The sequence below is a fragment of the Pollicipes pollicipes genome, unplaced genomic scaffold, assembly GCF_011947565.3.
Source record: "Pollicipes pollicipes isolate AB1234 unplaced genomic scaffold, Ppol_2.1 Scaffold_7261;HRSCAF=8764_pilon_pilon_pilon, whole genome shotgun sequence".
Taxonomy (NCBI): Eukaryota; Metazoa; Arthropoda; class Thecostraca; order Pollicipedomorpha; family Pollicipedidae; genus Pollicipes; species Pollicipes pollicipes.
This window is the reverse complement of record NW_023597054.1, coordinates 57,460,048-57,477,253: the sequence shown is the minus strand read 5'-3', so window position 1 is coordinate 57,477,253 and position 17,206 is coordinate 57,460,048. Positions and strand designations below refer to the sequence as shown.

The 17,206-nt window shown below is 53.7% G+C and overlaps 1 protein-coding gene across 1 annotated transcript; it reads left to right on the top strand.

Moving 5' to 3' along the window:
- The first annotated feature begins 12,343 nt into the window (after nt 1–12,343).
- LOC119112326 (translation initiation factor IF-2) lies at nt 12,344–16,847 on the top strand. Its single transcript, XM_037236450.1, has 6 exons — nt 12,344–12,468; nt 12,932–13,561; nt 13,823–13,926; nt 14,504–14,613; nt 15,615–15,716; nt 16,070–16,847. Exons 1-6 carry the CDS (start codon nt 12,442–12,444, stop codon nt 16,303–16,305), a joined length of 1,209 nt encoding a protein of 402 aa, XP_037092345.1. The 5' UTR covers nt 12,344–12,441; the 3' UTR covers nt 16,306–16,847.
- The last annotated feature ends 359 nt before the right edge of the window (nt 16,848–17,206 follow it).

Below are 17,206 nucleotides of genomic sequence, written 5' to 3'. Positions count from 1 at the left end.
AGACACTCGACGGTGATGTCGCTACTGGGCCAGTAGTGTCCAGACACTCGACGGTGACGTCGCTGCTGGACCAGTAGTGTCCAGACACTCGACGGTGACGCCGCTGCTGGCCGTTACGCCCACGATGGCCCCGTATAATCGGCTTTCCACCAGACTTGCCGTCCGAAGCCACCGGCGCTTGCGGCACACGCCGCGCGGCCGCCGGAGCGCTGGGCCAGTGGGGCGCTCGGCGAAACAGCCCGGCCGCACTGGACAACGGCTGCCGACCGGCCCGCGGCCGGCGGCCGGGCCGCCACCGCCTATGAATCTCGACACGGTCGGTGCAGCATCCAGCAAGCGCTGGGAAGGCAGCATCACTGGGCCGCGGTGCGCTGCCCGCCCCGCTCGAACGTGACGTCTGCCGTGGCCCGTGTCCGGTGACTGGGGCTGGCGGGGCGGGGCGCCGCCTCGGTGACCGCGCGAACCGGTGGGAAGGGTGAACGCCGGCGGCGGATGCGCCGATTGTGGCCTGCTGTCTCTAGGCTGGCGGGCTGGGTCGAGATGGACCGACGTGGCACGTTATAGCCGTGACATGCTGTGGTGGTCCCCGGCTGCTCAATGCGTGCGAGTATTGTTTTTCGTCGATATGCTGTTGCGCACGAAATATATTTTTGATAGCCGGCTATGAATGCAACCAGAACATGTTCATTCAATTGTTGAATGATGTGTGTTCCTGCGATCGGACATCATCGGTGTCCATGTCTATTCGTCAGGTTTTTGCATGTGTGTGCACGTGGACTGGGTGTCTATGCCTTCCTTTGAATAAAGTGCGTGAAAGCCGCCACCGATGTGCAGACGCAGCCTGTTTACTTCTAATTTACGCTTCGCCTCCAGACTGCCGGCAAACTCTGCCTCCATGTTATCATCCCCGAGCTCGTCATATCTCGCGATGTTTACGAACTTGTAGCCGCTCCGTCGTTGGAACAGTGAAAGGGTGCAAGACAATACATCTCCGCTGGAGATCGAAATTCGAGGTCGAGGGGGGTCCGAATCCCCCTTGCACCCAGGCCTCAGCGCCGACTGGCCTCCATTTGGGTGCCAGGTGTATGTTAAGTTTTGCGACGCTATGCGACTTTTAGCAGGCATTTGGCACCGGGACCGCCCACCCACCTCGGAATACCCGGGGGACTGCCCAACACTCTGGAGGTGGTCACCGCCGGGTGCACGCCGGTGGTATACGGGACAAACGACGCGTCGTGCACAGCCAGGTGTGGCTGGGGAGATTCCTCCCTGTCCTGAACATGGTTCATCGCCGCCGCCCCTGGACCCCTTGGACCGCTGCGCACAGCCGGCCACCCCAAGCGGAGGCCCGCACAGAGCACCCAGCCACAGCGCGAGCAACAAGCCGCTAGGCCCCTGTGGGGCTCCATGTACCCCGCGCCCCCGGATATCCCGGCCGAAGTGTGGGGTGCGCCTTGGAGTGTTGGAATGCGCCTTGACTCACCTGCACGACGGGCCCCTCAGCGAAAACATTGGATGGCCTTATACGTTTTTGAACTCATTTCGACCCACTCTACTCAACTTATGAGACCCTTTATATCTCCCCAGGAAAGGGGCCCCTTAAGCAGAACACTGCGGAGCACATTATTGTTCCCGGTCAAAGGCTGAAGGACCATTCTATCCCTCCGTAGTGTGTTTTCCTGTCGTCATTCTGGCGGCACGGGGCGGGATCCCCTGGTCGATCCAGAGGCCCTTAGAGGGATATATTATGCCACGTTGTTGTGCTCCCTGACACAGAAGGCCCTCTGACACACGCAGTTGACCCCGGATCGACACAGAAACCCGCATTGGCACAGCAACATTCCTGATCGCCGCAGGTGGCCAAGTAATTGGCACATAGACTCCAGTTCGGCGTAACGGGTCCTTGCTAAAACTGGGCTAGAAGCCCCTCTGTACGGTACTGGGAGCCCTGACTGGCGTAGGACCCTTCTACTGCTTCAATGTGGGCACCCACCACAAGTTCTCATGTTTCCTTTCATTGTCAGAACTCCCCAACCAACGCAAGAGGTCCTCTGTCATTCAGACTCATATCCCCGTCTCTGATGAGCACATCTTACCCTGACCGATTCGAGGCCCGTTGTTGACACAGCATGCCCTGTTAGGCACTGTAGGCCCTTGAACGATACAAGAGCCCTGACCAATGTCAGTTGCGGGCCCGACCATGTAACTGCTTGAGAAATGGGCCCCAGAGCTCAGACCAACACGGAGCCGACTGTTCGTTGTTGGTGATCTCTGGCCGACATAAAGGAACGCTACATCTCAGCGGTCCACATCGGTGAAAGAGGTCCTCCTTCTAATATTTGAGATCACGTGTAAACGCGTAACCCAGCCTGGCGCTATTAGCTGGAAGGAATAGCGAAGCTCATTTTAACCACGGCTACTAGATCTACAAGTTATGTGAACCTGGCGAACAGTGCCGTACTCGCGGGGACTGGATTTCTTAGTAAATACGAGTTATTGTGGACTAGGTTGCTGGGTTTATACAACATAACATCATGATAAAATGGATTTTCATGGGAAATGAATGCCATATAACTTTAACATATAGCTTATGCTGGAACAGCTCATGGGATTTCGCTATTTACATGAATAACGAAGCAAAACTGAGCGATTTAGTAGAGATTAACATCGCGCGCTAAAAAAAATTCGTTGTGCAAAATGAAATACCTGTTCAAAATGCGTTGGGTTGTAGTTGTTGTCATGGTTACGAGTGTCTGCCAGCTCACGGCTCGGTGCAAGGTTTTAGAAACAATACGGCTTGGTGCAAGTATCCAGAGAGCAGTTTAGAACGCATGAAGTTCTCTTATTGACCGGTTTGCATTTCTTCAGATATGGTGCGCCGTCTTGTGCCGGGGTGTGCTGCGAAACCGGAACACGACAGCCAACATCGTGATATTTTTCGTAGAATTCCCTCGGACAAGGCGCGCAAAAATGCATGGATTTGTGCCTGCCGTCATAAAACCCCTCCTCAAGACGTGAGCGCCAGAGTTTGATCAACACATTTTTCCTCCAAGAGATTATCAATGTGATTTGAGATTTGAGTTGGTCTATCCTGAGTTGGTCCCAGCATCAAACCCTGGGCGAAAGCTGCGTGCCTCCGCTGTGCCGTCAAGGCATATCCCTGGAAGGCACGATGAATCACGGAAAGCTATATTTTATTTAAAGCCATTTTCTTCATATGTCGGGTAGAAGCTGGGTATCAACTCTCCTTAACTGCCGGCAAAATTTAACATTAGCCCCGCACCACCCACATTTACAGAGTTTCTTCCGTTGATGACACATATACTCATCGTTAGTGAAAGATCTTGTTATAAAATGGGGTGCCACTGCAGATCTGGTCATTTTATTTCATGCACCGCCTAAAGGCTCATGTTGAACATCCTCAAAAACCATGGGCCATGACTCTCTGTCCTCTGTTTTCTCACGATAGTGCGCATAACTTTGCATCCATTGGTTTTTTATATGAGTTGGGCAAACTGTGCCGCTGTTTTCCGACGTGACATGGCACAGCCTGCAGATTTAAAACTTATTTTCGGTGCAGGGTTGACCGCATAACTGAATGACTGAGAATATTGGGCAAGGGTCATTTAGTGTTATAAATTGTAGTCTTTTAACCTGTCTGAGGCGATTCTTTTGATACGTTTCATCATAAGGTAATAATGACCTTTTGGAGCAAATGCATGGCAATCTTGTCAAAGTCACATGTGGCCGATGTTTGCACGAACTACGAACGCAACTGAACATCCGTAGCAATGATTTGTGCTCTCCGACTGTTCTAGCACAAATCTGGGCATGAAGTCATCGTTCCTAATTTGATATGGTTGATGTACAGCCACAAACCCAGACTGATCAGCCATCATGATGAAGTGAAAAATCGGCGGGATTTTATTGCTCAAGCGATCGGGGATATGCAATGGTATTGTTTGCATCTTGATCAGCACTTTTTGAACGACGTCCCTAATTTGCTGTACTGAAGCGCGAAAATATTAGCATGAATCATTTGGTATCCACATGGTGTTTTTGGTTTCATTGATTGTTAGGAAAAGTCGAGGCATGAAAAGTTCCTTTCACAGTTATCCACATCCACAGTTGCCAGTAACGGCATCATAGCCATGATGTAACTCAACACAATATGGCGTTTTTGAATATATGAATTTCTGTGTCTGACTGTCCGACCTCTAATGCCGCCGGTTTGTACGGCTTCCCTTTGTTCAGCGGCCCTTTGGACCATGACTCTGCTGAGAAGCGTCCTCCCACCACCGTCCCAGGTCCGTCTGAGAAGGGGTGCACAGACTGCATGCTGATGGCACCCGAGCTCAATACATGGCGGACCAAGGCAGGTGGCACTACTAGAAAAAGAAAAACAGGTCACTGCGATGGAGGACCGCCTTAACGGAATGTTCGGCACTCAGCAGGAGGGATTGATCAGCGCCGGGGTTTCAGAACGCACCCCACATACTAAAAAAAAAATATTTCCTTTACACGCTGGTTCGTTCGTACGTCCGTTCATCATCCATCTGTCCGTCCGTCCATTCACTCATTCACTCATTCATTCACTCGCTCATTTATCCATCCGGTCATTTATTCATGCATTCATTCATTTGTTCGATTGCTTGAACAACATCTATAGGTATCTGTTGGTGAGTTGACATACAGGGGTTCTTGTTGGTTTTGTTTATATTCTGACATTTCTTTGGTAGATGTTGATTTTATGTTCGTCAACGAACTGTGTGAGTCCTATGTTAAAACAACTGCCGCGCTGTAATGCTGGCACTAAAAAACACGACTTCGCTGCGTTTTGCACTTCGCAATGCACTGAAAAACAGCAGAGCAAGGACTGAACCAAATAGCATAGACGATTACACGAAATGCATTGGAAGAAGATAATGAGCTTTCCAGCATTTTGCCGTCATATTTGTTCCTCCAATTTCCGATATGAAAGGGAGCTCAGCGCTGTCCACTTTCAACGTGTCATCACAACCTATGCTTCCAACGTACAATCATTACAACGTGCGCTTGCCGACATCTACTATTCTACACGCTGCAATATGTGACGTACCAAGTAGCTCTGTGACGCGTTTATTGCATTTTCAGGCCGAGTTCTCGACTGCCGCAGTCCGACCTTGCCCGTGGGATGAGATGACCGTTTTGCGATGCGATCGCTGCCGTTCCGCTGCAATCTCAGCGTGAAGCAGCAGTGGCTACGGCGGATCCAGCTTCCGCGACTATCTGTTCCGACGCTGCAGACATGGCTGCGTGGTTTCGATGTGAAGCCAGGAAGTTCAGTCTATGCACTAAGAATGCTTTCGGAACACCTGCAGACGGTCTCTGATAGAGATTGGTTCTGTTGATGGGATGGCTATGTCGCCCATCGCTTCTCATGACAGTCAAAAGGACCAAATGCTGGGGCTTTTTTCGCAGCTTCATGTGGTTATGGTGTTGTCCATTTTCGGTAGCTGGAAAGCACCGGTATACTATCAGGTAAGTCGCACGAAATTCTCGTTCCACGCAGCAGTCTCATAGCTTACGATTTAGTGTAGTTGTTACGCATGCTCTGGTGTCGCATGCTCGCTTATTTCATGGACTGTTGCGGGTGACGAAAGTCGGATGCTTTTCTCAGCACAGGCAACGGAACAACTCTGGCGGAGGTTAAGTGTTGAATGAGGCTAACATTAATGAAAGTAGATGCCCGGTCGGTGCTCACAAGTGCCCACATCTGTATGAAATCGTCATATGTGTGACAGTGAATGCTTTCAAGAGCGCCACGATATCGTTGCAATTTAGTGGCCAGGAATATTGGTATGGCATGGCCGTCTGATATCTCGCATGAATGTGTGACTGACACATATCAAAATATAATCGAGATAACATCATTAATTTGGTAATATGTGCTGAGAATTAAAACTCATTGGCTTTAATTCGACGATGCGGTCACCAAAGAAACATTGATGAAGCTGAAGCTGTCGCCAATTCCCTCTATCGCCGAGATAGAGGGAATTGGCGACAAGGTGGCAGCTATGGTCTCATACACGGGAGGCAAAAACTGTGGCCTCTGGAAGGGCCTGGGCATCACTCACGACTTTCCAGATACTGCAACCATTCGGAAACCCGTTGACCGCAACAGGTAACGTAACGGATGGCTTCTGGCACTCACTCTCACACTGGCTCTCGCTTTCACAATTTTTCGTCCATTACTTGGTCAGACACATGCTTTTTCTTCGTTCAGGGCTTCGCAGCGTCTATGGTGTCATGCTTGTCAGTGCGTGTTTAAAACACTGAGCGCTCTCAGTGGTGACAGGGAATGTCACCTGAAGGTACACTATTGAAATAAATTGCAACTTGTGCTTTATAACACGAATTTGTTTGCATATTTCTTCTTGATTAATGTCGTAACCAGAATCCACCGCTGGTACGTAGGAAAAACGTTCCTTACAAACACCGTTAAAACACCGTTTTGGTTTATTTCCTGGCGAATCTGGTTCTTCGCTGACATTGCCCGTTTTCTGAAGCTTCTCTGCGACCATCTGCTCGACGATGGTGCGGCGCACGTCTACAAGATGACACAGTAGTTGATAAGTCTCTGTTTCGGCAGATACTGGCAACTGACGATAGCCTGGAGTTCAAGCTGCTCCCTCGACTGGGGATCAGTTCTCATTTGGAGGTCAGGACAACGCAGGCACATAGTACTGAGAAATTGCCTACCAAATGCGTCATTCAGTGAGCCATTTGCAAAACGAATATCATTTATGACCTTAAAGTTCAACTGTCCAGTTCTTGGTTTTTGGGAGCGCTGCGCGGTGATCTACGGCCGGCGCTGGCGGCGGGTGGCAACCGACGATGCAACGGAGCATGCGCGGCGAGCCGACATTGCTTCATCAACGGAGCCGTACGTTATAAAGATATGCCCAAAACACGTCAAGATATGCACCATTGTACTAAGATTGGACAAGAAACACACCTGGCGTTTTATTTCGCTGCAATGGTCTCGTGGGTCTTGTTCATGCAAAGCTGGAAAAGCGCGATTTTCTGGAAAATTCAGCCTTTAACCTGCCATAGCGGCGTATTTTTTTTTTACCTAACAATATTTTACCCATCGCCAAGTTCTGTTGAGATCAACCAGCTAGTGCTTTTCGCTAAACTCTAACCCCAACTTTTTGGAAACGCCAGGGATCACATCAACCCTCTTATCAGCCCGCACTGAGAAAAACGCGCGTTGCGCCGCGTTTCGTCAGTCGCTGAATGCACTCTTTACCTGCATGGAATTGTTACAAATGTTATTGAGCTCGAGAGCGAAATGGTCAAAGCGCAAGCTGGAGTCACATGCAGAAATGCATGCTACGACGTGTTGTTCCATGCCGCAGATCATGTGCTTTTCTCTAATATGCGCTGTCTGTCCCACATGTGACAAACCAGGCGCGTCAAAAGGTCCGTCCGGCTGCCCAGCTCCTGAGCGCTCCCGTTACCACTGCCGTGAGGCGACCTTTGCCAGACAAGGTGGCTGTCAGCCAGTTCATACAAGCGTGCAACCAGGCGACTGACGTCTTGGATGCGCGCACGCCGTCCGATGCAGAGCCGCTGCGCTGTGGCTCGGACCGAGACGTCAAACAACTGGACGTCCTGGCAAAGTTCGAAGATGTCATCGCTCATACGCGATTCGGTCACCGACTTTCACAACTCTCTTTCCGGCAGGGCTTTCTCCTCACCAAAGGGCCTATGTGAGAGCTCATGGTAGACATGAAGCGGGCACTTGGCCAACAACTCACACACTTACCGGACATGTCATCCAGGATCTCCTGGACCCATTGTTCGGTCTTGCTCGTGGGAAGAAGGTGCAAGCCTACATCCAAGCCCAACAGAAGTAAAATGCGTGATGAAAAACCTGACTCCGCAGTGCCTTCTCAAGCTGGACATCAACCCACTGTCTAAAGAAAACAACCACGGACACATTATCGTTCCTAGCTCACCGGAAGAGATGTGCGATCTCTACGAAGACAAAACAACTGAGGATCTGCGGGCTGAACAGGACTTACAAGAGATGGAAAAGCTGCTTGAACTGGAGAGTGGCAGCTCAAGACGAATGTCACTGGCTCCCAGCCCAGCTGACCGAACGACCGGTGTACCTGCTGAAAAAAAACGCCTGGGCACACCGTTCCGGACATGTGGCAGCCAAGATGAGAACTGTCCACTATACCCTGGGTGCTCCCTCAGCGCTCACAGACGAGCGTGCTCCTCTGCAGATCCTTCACAGCTGACGAGCGTTGGTGGCCTGACAATTCCATCCCAAAGCTGGTTGGACATCTACAAACCGATCCACCGAACGATTTGCCCAAAACACCACAATGAACCTGACGGCATTTCTCGCCAGCCACGGGCTATGAGGGACTTGAAGTTGTGTTCAGGCACAACCAACCGAATGCCGACCACCAAGTCATTATCAGTCAACGCGTCTACGTACGTTTATCCGCCTAAGCTACGTCAATGCACGTCATCGTCATGCCGCGACCACCCGACATGACCAACGTAAGAATAAACAGCTTTTGTAGGCATGTTGGGCATGTGTCCTACTCTTTTTCTAATGTGGCGGCGCATTCCGTCATTTCTCAACAGACTGTGGTCTTTACCATGCCATTTACAGGTAGCCTGTGATGTTGGGCAAATACGGAAAAGTCAGGTTTTGTGATCCTGCTACACCCTTCCACATTAATACCTGCACAGAGTTGAGGCGGTTGAGTGCAAAACATGCTGGTACTTGTTTCATTGATATGCTGATAATAATGGTATGCTAACGTGCTACAATTAATATCTATAAAATCCTCTGACACGAACAGCTCAGCTATAACAACCAATGCCATCAGTATCTTGAGCGGACAAGAGCACATGTCTGAGGTCCACTATTACTGGGAGAACATGAAAAAACTTGCAATTAAGCCCATTCAATATTCCAAAAAATCGCAAGCTTAAATTTCATCACAAAATAGGTGCTAAGCCCTGACTTAAATATCCAATTTTACAGCCGCACACATGTGAGTAAACAATGCAGTGAGAACTTCATCTGCAATGGAACGACAGACATTTTAGATGGGGTATGTCTCGATGACCAAAACATGAGAAGAAATAAATATTTACCAGTCATGAGATCCATCAAGTACAGCTTACATGCAGACGTGGAGGACGTTTAGGATAACATGAGACAAATATCTGAGACAACGGGATGAACAACGTAAACCCATGGCCAACGCTAGTGTCATCCATACGCGTAGGTTTGGTTCTAGTATCGCCACCTGTGTCAACGCTGCAATCGCCGTGCAAAATAAGTTGTGTTAAAGTTCAGGCGTTGAATGCCGAAACGACTCTTCGTGTAGGGGAAAAAACACATTTTTTCTGCTACTGGTAGCGTTAAGTCTATCTGTACCTGGTGACTCTGCCCCAAACCTGCCTCTGAAAAAGACCCTTTGCTATAGATACAATGCTGTGACTTGCACAGGGGCCCCGCGGTGACGTCATGGGGGGGGGGGGGGAGATGGGCGAGCTGCCAGATACACTGAGAGGCCCTGACCCCCTGACTAAGGGGCTGACGGCCGTGCCACCGGTCGTACGCCGGGTTGATGGAAACTGGGTTGGTGGTGGGTGTGGGAAAAACGCCATTTATTGGTATTATGTGTGACAACGATACGAAGCCTGAGGGTGTCAGAAAAATTCACATATCTGGTGCATATACTGATCAATACTGTATGGGCTTCTTGACAGACGGCCAGTTCAGTTTGTCCTAACCTGCAGCAATCGCCAAATTTTATGGGAAGAACATAATTTTTTGCATCTATTTAAATCGTGGCAACTTTTATTGGTGTCCGTGAGCCAATGTACGAACTTTGGGTAATGCATGGTATTTCTGAAATGTGTTTCAGACATTGTGCTGACAGCACCGCAATAATGGCAGTGCCAACAACCAGTGAGCAAATGACAGACCATGAAATGGATGCAATTCTTGAAGGTAATGCTCGCACCATATCCAGTTATGAACATAGCCATATTTTGGTACTTTTCTCATCTAGGCACTAATAGCCAATGCAGTCCATGCATCCTTAACACTAAACTGAATAATTGGCTGACCCCTGTCATTTAATTAGAGCATTCCTCTCCAGTTGAATAATTTGTCAAGCATCCCATACTGTTTGTATCCAAATGTTCTGTACAAAATACCCATATGCCCACATGTATATTCCCATCACATAATCAAGGCTGGTTGGTTTGTTCTGGATGATTGTTGGTGTGCTTTTTTGCATCAGCCACTGTGGACAGAGGCAGGGTGCTGGACCCAGGCTGATAACAATGTGGGGGTGCCAGTAGTGTAGTGGTTCACATGTCTGTGATAGCCACTGCACATCTGGGAAACCAGAGGTACGGTTTGATTCCCCTCGGTGCCTGCCCTTCCTGCCAGGGTGAGAGGCAGGCAACCCCAGATGGCCTCAGCAGCTGAGTGCGTTGTAAAGCCCCAGTGACATGACATGACTGATTATGATGTATTGTGCAAGCTTCAACTTGGAAGAGCCATCAGGATGTTGTGCCCACTAGTCCCCAGTCTGTCAGAACTCCTTGTTGTTTTGAATGTGCTTTGTTATAAACATTATGACTGGTTCATATTCCACCATTCATTTGTGTTTTGCTATTTCATTTTAACCATGGGTGTCACATAATAGGGAAACAGTAAGCATTGCTACAAATATGATTTTCCACTGAGCTTTTGCACTTGGAGGAAAACATGCAGCATGTAGATTGCATGTGGTGCTTTCTGTTTCAGATTGTGGCCTGTTGGAAGATGGCATGGACACCAGAGAAAAAAGGGAGATGATAACTGTGCTACAGTTATCAAAAATATCAGCACAAAAGGAAGAGAGACTCAACAGCCAAAATAGTGATCTCGCCATACTTACAGTAATGATTAGCCATATTTTGTCAAGTAAACTTGTTTAGAGCCCATGGTTTTTACCAGTCTTTTTTGTCTGGAGCAGGCTCAAGTGATAGCATCTAAAAGTTAACTACTATTTTCCAGGTGCTGTGATGCATAAGTCATATAATATCAAAGATAAGTGTGATTGTTATGAAACTGAAGTTTTTTTTGTTTGTTTTGTGATTGCCTAAGGTTTGTTCTAATGAGCTGAGGCTGTCAGTAAGGTGTCCTACTGATGGGCCTGCTTCCCACAGATTGCCTCCTTGTGACCTCATGCAGCACCCCAGACCTGTCTGCCACAGTCCATCAGCTGGTGAGCAGATGTCACTGGTTGTGTCATGCAGAGCTCTCCAACGCCGCCGGACACCGCGAGCAGGGCGCCGTCGGCGGCCGGTTCGGAGTCAGCAGACGCCTCGCCGCTGATCGGCCTCCTGCGGCGGCGGCCGCTGCACGCACCCAGCCACGCTCCCAACTCGCCGCCAAGCAGCGCACGCGCACCGGACACGCCCGAGAGCCTGGGCCGTGCGGCGGCCTCTCCCGTCGGGGACCCGCGGGAGCATCTGGGTGCGTCGGAGTCCTCGTGCGATTTGAACAGGTCTGCGCCTGCCGCCGACGGAGACCAGCCGCAGCCGCCGACCCAGCCGTCGCCGAACCGGCGGCCGTCTCGTGAGTGTTCCGTCTCGCCGCCGCGTTGGTACGTGAGCCACGCGGGAGAACGCGAGCGGGTGGAGCGCTCCGTGAAGGCGGAGCGTCTGCTGGCGGGCCGGCTGAGCGGCGAGGCTGCGCACGAGGCCGAGCTGCAGCGCGTCCTCGAGTATCTGCAGCGGGAGGAGCGTGAGCTGCTGCTTCAGCCTCCGTCCGATACGGAGGGCGAGGACGTCGTGCCAACGCGCGGCTTCCAGGAGGCGTCGCTGCCGCCCGTCGCCAGCGCCGCCAGACGCTTCCCGAGCGCGCCGCCGGGGCCAGTCGTCGCCGGAGAGGCTGGGAGTGAGCCGGAGGACGACTCCGAGCCGGTGGCGGTGCCGGCCAGAGCCGCGTCGCCAGTTGCTCCGGCTGACGAGGGCCGCCGGCACTCGCGCGGCCAACGCCTGCTGCTGCAGTCACTAGGCGCCAGGGCGAGGAAGACGCCAGCGGCCAGGCTCGCGCTGAAGCTCCGCAACAAGGAGGCGCCGCCCGAGCTGCCTGAGGGCGCGCCGCCGTCCGGTCGGCAGCGGGAGGCGCCGCCGCGTCTACCGCGTCTGCCCGAGCATCCGGCCGCGCCGGCCTGGGAGGCTGGGGAGCCGCCGCCGGCTGACGCCGCGTCGCCGCCCGTGCGCCGGCGCAGGCCGAGTCCCGGAGGCGGCCCGGCCGCGGGCAAGCGCCGGCGCGTGGAAGCGGCGGCCGACATCAGGCCCGGTGTGCTGCGGGTTCCGGCGGCGCCGCGCTCACAGTCGGACCGGCCGCCTGCCCGCTCCATGGTGCCGCTGACGACACGCGTTCGGGTGAGAAGCTAGGCCCGGCACGGTGGCCGCAGAACGCATACGCTTGGGGTCAAGTGCTCATCTGGTGCTCGGCTGGCCCACTGATAGCTGATCAGATCCCCGCTAGGTGCATTTGTATTGTCTCCCTTAGCTGTTGTCTTCAGACGGATGTCTACGTCGTTTTTTGTGTTGTAACACGTTTCATCGACATTTTCTTCAATCATGTGGCCAAAAGGATGTATTCGTGGGCGATAAACAGCCAGAAGAGCGTCTTTTGCAACAATCCTGCATAAGTTGCGTGCTTTGCGGTTCAGTGTGCCATTCTTAACTTTCCAACCAATAATAAATTAACGTCCCATGAATTATGATTTGTTGTGCCACGCGAAAGCCTGAAAGAAAGTCAGGCATTGTGCACTAGAATCGGCTGCTGTGAATTGGGCGTTGGGCTCCGCAATTGAACCGGCCATGTTACTGCTTGCCGCAGAAAATGCCCAACGGCTCTTCCAAGCCGCCATCAGCGGTGGGCTCGACGTCCGCCGCCGTCGTGTCGTCATCGTCAGATGATGAGGAGCGTGCGGCATCCTCACGAGCCGGCGTAGTCTCGCCAGCGGCACGGACGCATGCGGCGGTCGGGACAGCGACGGGAACTTCTGCAGCTGGTCGGACGTCGGCGGGGCCGTCCGCAGGCGCTCGCACACCAGCTGACTGGCCTGCAGCCGGGAAGATCTCAGTGGTACGGTCTGCAGCTGCCGGTCCAGCAGCCGGACCATCTACAGCTGCCGATCCAGCAGCCGGACCATCTACAGCTGCCGGTCCAGCAGCCGGACCATCTACAGCTGCCGGTGCAGCGGCCGGACCATCTACAGCTGCCGATCCAGTAGCCGGACCGTCTGCAGCTGCCGGTCCAGCAGCCGGGTCGCCTGCAGGTCCGCGGCCTGTCACCAGCCGGCTGTCGGTGGGGCGAGACGCCGCCGCCTCATCGTCTGCCAACCGGACGGAGACGGGGCGCGGTGACGGCGCGCGCGGCTCGCCGCCGGCTGACGCAGCGGGCGGCGCTCCCGGCCAGGTGGAATGTCCTCTCTGTGGCATCTACTTTCCGCAGGATAGAATTGAGGTAAAGTTATGGAGAATGTGGGCAGGAGATACAGGATGCGTCCCTGATACTTCGTTAAGCACCAATGTATTTGAATATAAGTGTTCTGGGAACAGCAAAGAACTATCAACGTCTGAGTCGGTGACAAACATGTAACCATGTTTGTTCCGTAGGGAGGTATTTATAACAGCATATCAACGTCAGGTGCAGCTACCACGCGAACCGTCTTCCGCACGCATCATGCGACTGTTACCGGAACCCAACCACACCTATCTTCGTCAGGGTCACGCAAGCGGCTGCACCATTGACGAGGTGGTGGAGATTCGGGAGAGCCCGTCGCCAGAGCCGAGACCGGACCCCGCCCCACTGCTCAGAACCCGCGCCCGGTGAGCCGCCGGACGGCGATCAGCCCGCGCACTGCGGAGCCGCACTGAGAGCGGTCCGTGGGCGGTGCCCGTGGCTCTGTGTGATTAGATCGGGGAGTGGTGGCCGGAACTGAACAGTTCCCGCCCGGTATCGACACGTCGGGGAAGCGCTGTGACACTAATCGGTCCCGTGTTGTGATGTCGGCGAGAATAAGGTCATATTCGGAAGATGCGGGAAAAACATGAAGATGTAAGTCAGGTGGCTCGGGGTGTGATGAGTTATGGGAATGGTCGCCACCCTGTGCACTGCCGGCACATCTGGCTGATTAGATTTTACCTTTTTTGTGTGTATTCTGCTGCGCGTTATTGGTACGTGCTCATTGTACGAAAAACCGGAAGAAGCTTTTGGTTAGATGAGATGTGTTGTCATTATTTATCATGTAAGCCGCGATTTACACCCGAAACGAGGCATCTGCTAACCAGTTGTATAACTGTACAATTGCTCGAGGGGGGGGGAGGGGGCACTGGTTGCGTGGGCTGAGACCGGGCCTGAGTGAGACGAGTGTCGGTGCTGAACCGCTGTCGGCCGTCATCGCAGGACACCCACCGGCGTCCAGCGCTGTCGAGTCTGCCTGCAGCTGGTGCCCGAGGGTCCCGACTACCTGGAGCACGTGGAGACTTGCATACGGGAGCGGCGGGACACGGCCGGTAAGCTGCCGCCGTAAGTATCGGGACCGTTCCATCCGCGTTGTCTGGCGGCATCAGCCTGCAGCTGGTGCCCGAGGGTCCCGACTACCTGGAGCACGTGGAGACTTGCATACGGGAGCGGCGGGACACGGCCGGTAAGCTGCCGCCGTAAGTATCGGGACCGTTCCCTCCCCGTTGTCTGGCGGCATCAGCCTGCAGCTGGTGCCCGAGGGTCCCGACTACCTGGAGCACGTGGAGACTTGCATACGGGACACGGCCGGTAAGCTGCCGCCGTAAGTATCGGGGCCGTTCCCTCCCCGTCGTCTGGCGGCATCAGCCCGCCGCTTGTGCGGTGCTACGGGCTATTAGTAACGTAATGTGTTCTTAACGTGTCGGAAGAACTACGTAGCGGGGAAACTCCCTCATAACTATGTAAGGTGGGATAAACTGTTGCAGCGGAAAATTACTCAAGATAAATCGTTGTTCGTGCGAATCCACGTTAAAAAATTGTGGCTCATTTGTCGCTTGCTCGCAGGAGCTTATTGTACAGTCTCTGCCACAATCCACCACGTATGTGACCGTCCGACATCGAGCGCCCCGGTAGTTGGGTGGGTCAGGGGGCGCCTACCTTTCGACTCGCCCGCCCGTGGCGAGGTGGGTCGGGGTCGCTTAAGGCGCTCGCGATGTGCTCGTGATTGGGACGACCTGCATTTGGTGGCGGCTACCGCCCTTAAAGGCCAGGTGACGTCAGAGGCAGGACGGACGGGCCGGGCATTGCGGTACGTTCAGCTCTTGCCGCGACATTGCACCGTTGACCCGAGATTTCACGGATGTTGGATCACCGGATGTTGGAATCTGGGCCCGCACAAGCACGACTTGGCGCTTGTGCTGATGTTGGGAAATTCATGTGATCGAAAGGTTCGGACCGAATCCAGAAAAAAGTACAACCGCTGCCACTCATGTACCGATGACGCGTTACGGAAACGGCCGCCAGACGAAGGGCCCCGTGATTCTCGTTGCAGATAGAGACCTGTCACCGACACGGACGTCGGGCGCCCACGCGCCGACCGAACCACGTTCAAACAGCTTCCCCAGCGACCATCTGGCCTCGACCTCCTCCGCAGGTGCGGACGGTCACCGCGGCCGTGCGGTATTCGCCGATTTCGCAGTCTGAGCACCCGCTTGCATGCGACTGCAGACGGACGCTGCGGACGGTTGTGTCATGACGAGATGTGCCGCAGCAGTTAACGCCGCGGATATCGATGGTGTTCGCTACCCCGTGTTCTCCATCTGTTTCGCTGCCACAGACATCTCATAGCATCGCTGCTTGTGCGTCGGCTCGTCTGTTGGCCATTTGGTGTGCGGGTGTGATTTGGGGTTTTCGGGCGCATCGACTGCAGGTCATGCAGCGCCCAATAACACTGGCGCGTGGGCTGCCGGGCCGCCGTCGGTTACGGGCTGTGACCGTCGCCCACAGACGCCGCGCCGCTGTCGCCCGCCTTCCAGCGCATCAGCGCTCAGACCGACTCCTACATCGACTACCACAACCAGTTCGCGGTGGGCGCCGGTGGTGCGGCCGGCGCGACGCGGCGTGACTGGTGGCGCAGCGCACGCGGTCGCCGCCGCGTTCGAGGTCGCGGTCGCGGTCAAGGTCGAGGTCGAGGTCGCGGTCGGGGTCGAGGTCGAGGTCTAGGTCGGGGCAAGCGCTTTTGACCGAGTCTGACTGCCGGCGCGGCAGTGGAGGATGCGGGCGCTGGCTGGGAGGCGGCCGCCACCTGGCGCTCGCGGGGCGGTCGCGAAGGTCGGTCCGGAGTCCAGTGCAGCGGGCCGGACCGGGCCAGCCCTGCCCGGCCGCAGCCGGTGAGTCTGTGTGATCCGGGGCCGTGCGAACGCCTGCGGAGTTTGCGTGCAATCTCGTGCCTTCCGGCCGATGCCGTTGCCATTCCTGTCGCGACTATTGTTCACGTTTGACTGAGCTAATGTCCACGTAGCTAGTGTGCACACAGGCTGCCTGGACGAGCGGGTATTGTCATTGTTACTCGGTGCCAAGTGATTCGCGGGACTCGTGTGCTCTCACGCGCCGTGGCAGCCTGGGGCGGGCGTGAGCTGTGAGGCTCTTACATGCTCACCTGGTTCCGAGCGTTCTGCTGGCATATGTGCTGTGAGGTAGACAACGTGCTCGGTCGCATCGCCAGCTGTGGATATTTCCTGGCATCCACCCATCATAACATTTGTAATAAAGGCAAATTACCATGTGACTTGTCTGCGCCCTGAGTCGTTCGTGGACGCCATCAATTGATGGCATCCGCGATTTATGTTGTTTTTGCGTACGCCTCATATAGACCGGAACGGAACGTCATTGTTCGCATGAGAAGTAGATCTGTTTTTTCACTATCATTTCGTAAGCGTGCAGTTGCAAACCAAAGTTCTTCGTCAGTTTTTCTATGCATGGACCCTGCCTGCATCTGCCCTGCGTGTATAGACCATTAGGCCAAGCATTTCAGGTGAATAAACATCTCTGCAGTCATGTTCGGTAGCATTCACTCGTCTGCGTGTTTGCCCCCGAGGAGTGTTGTCCCGCGGGTGTTCTGTGTTCTGTGTTCCGTGTTCTGTC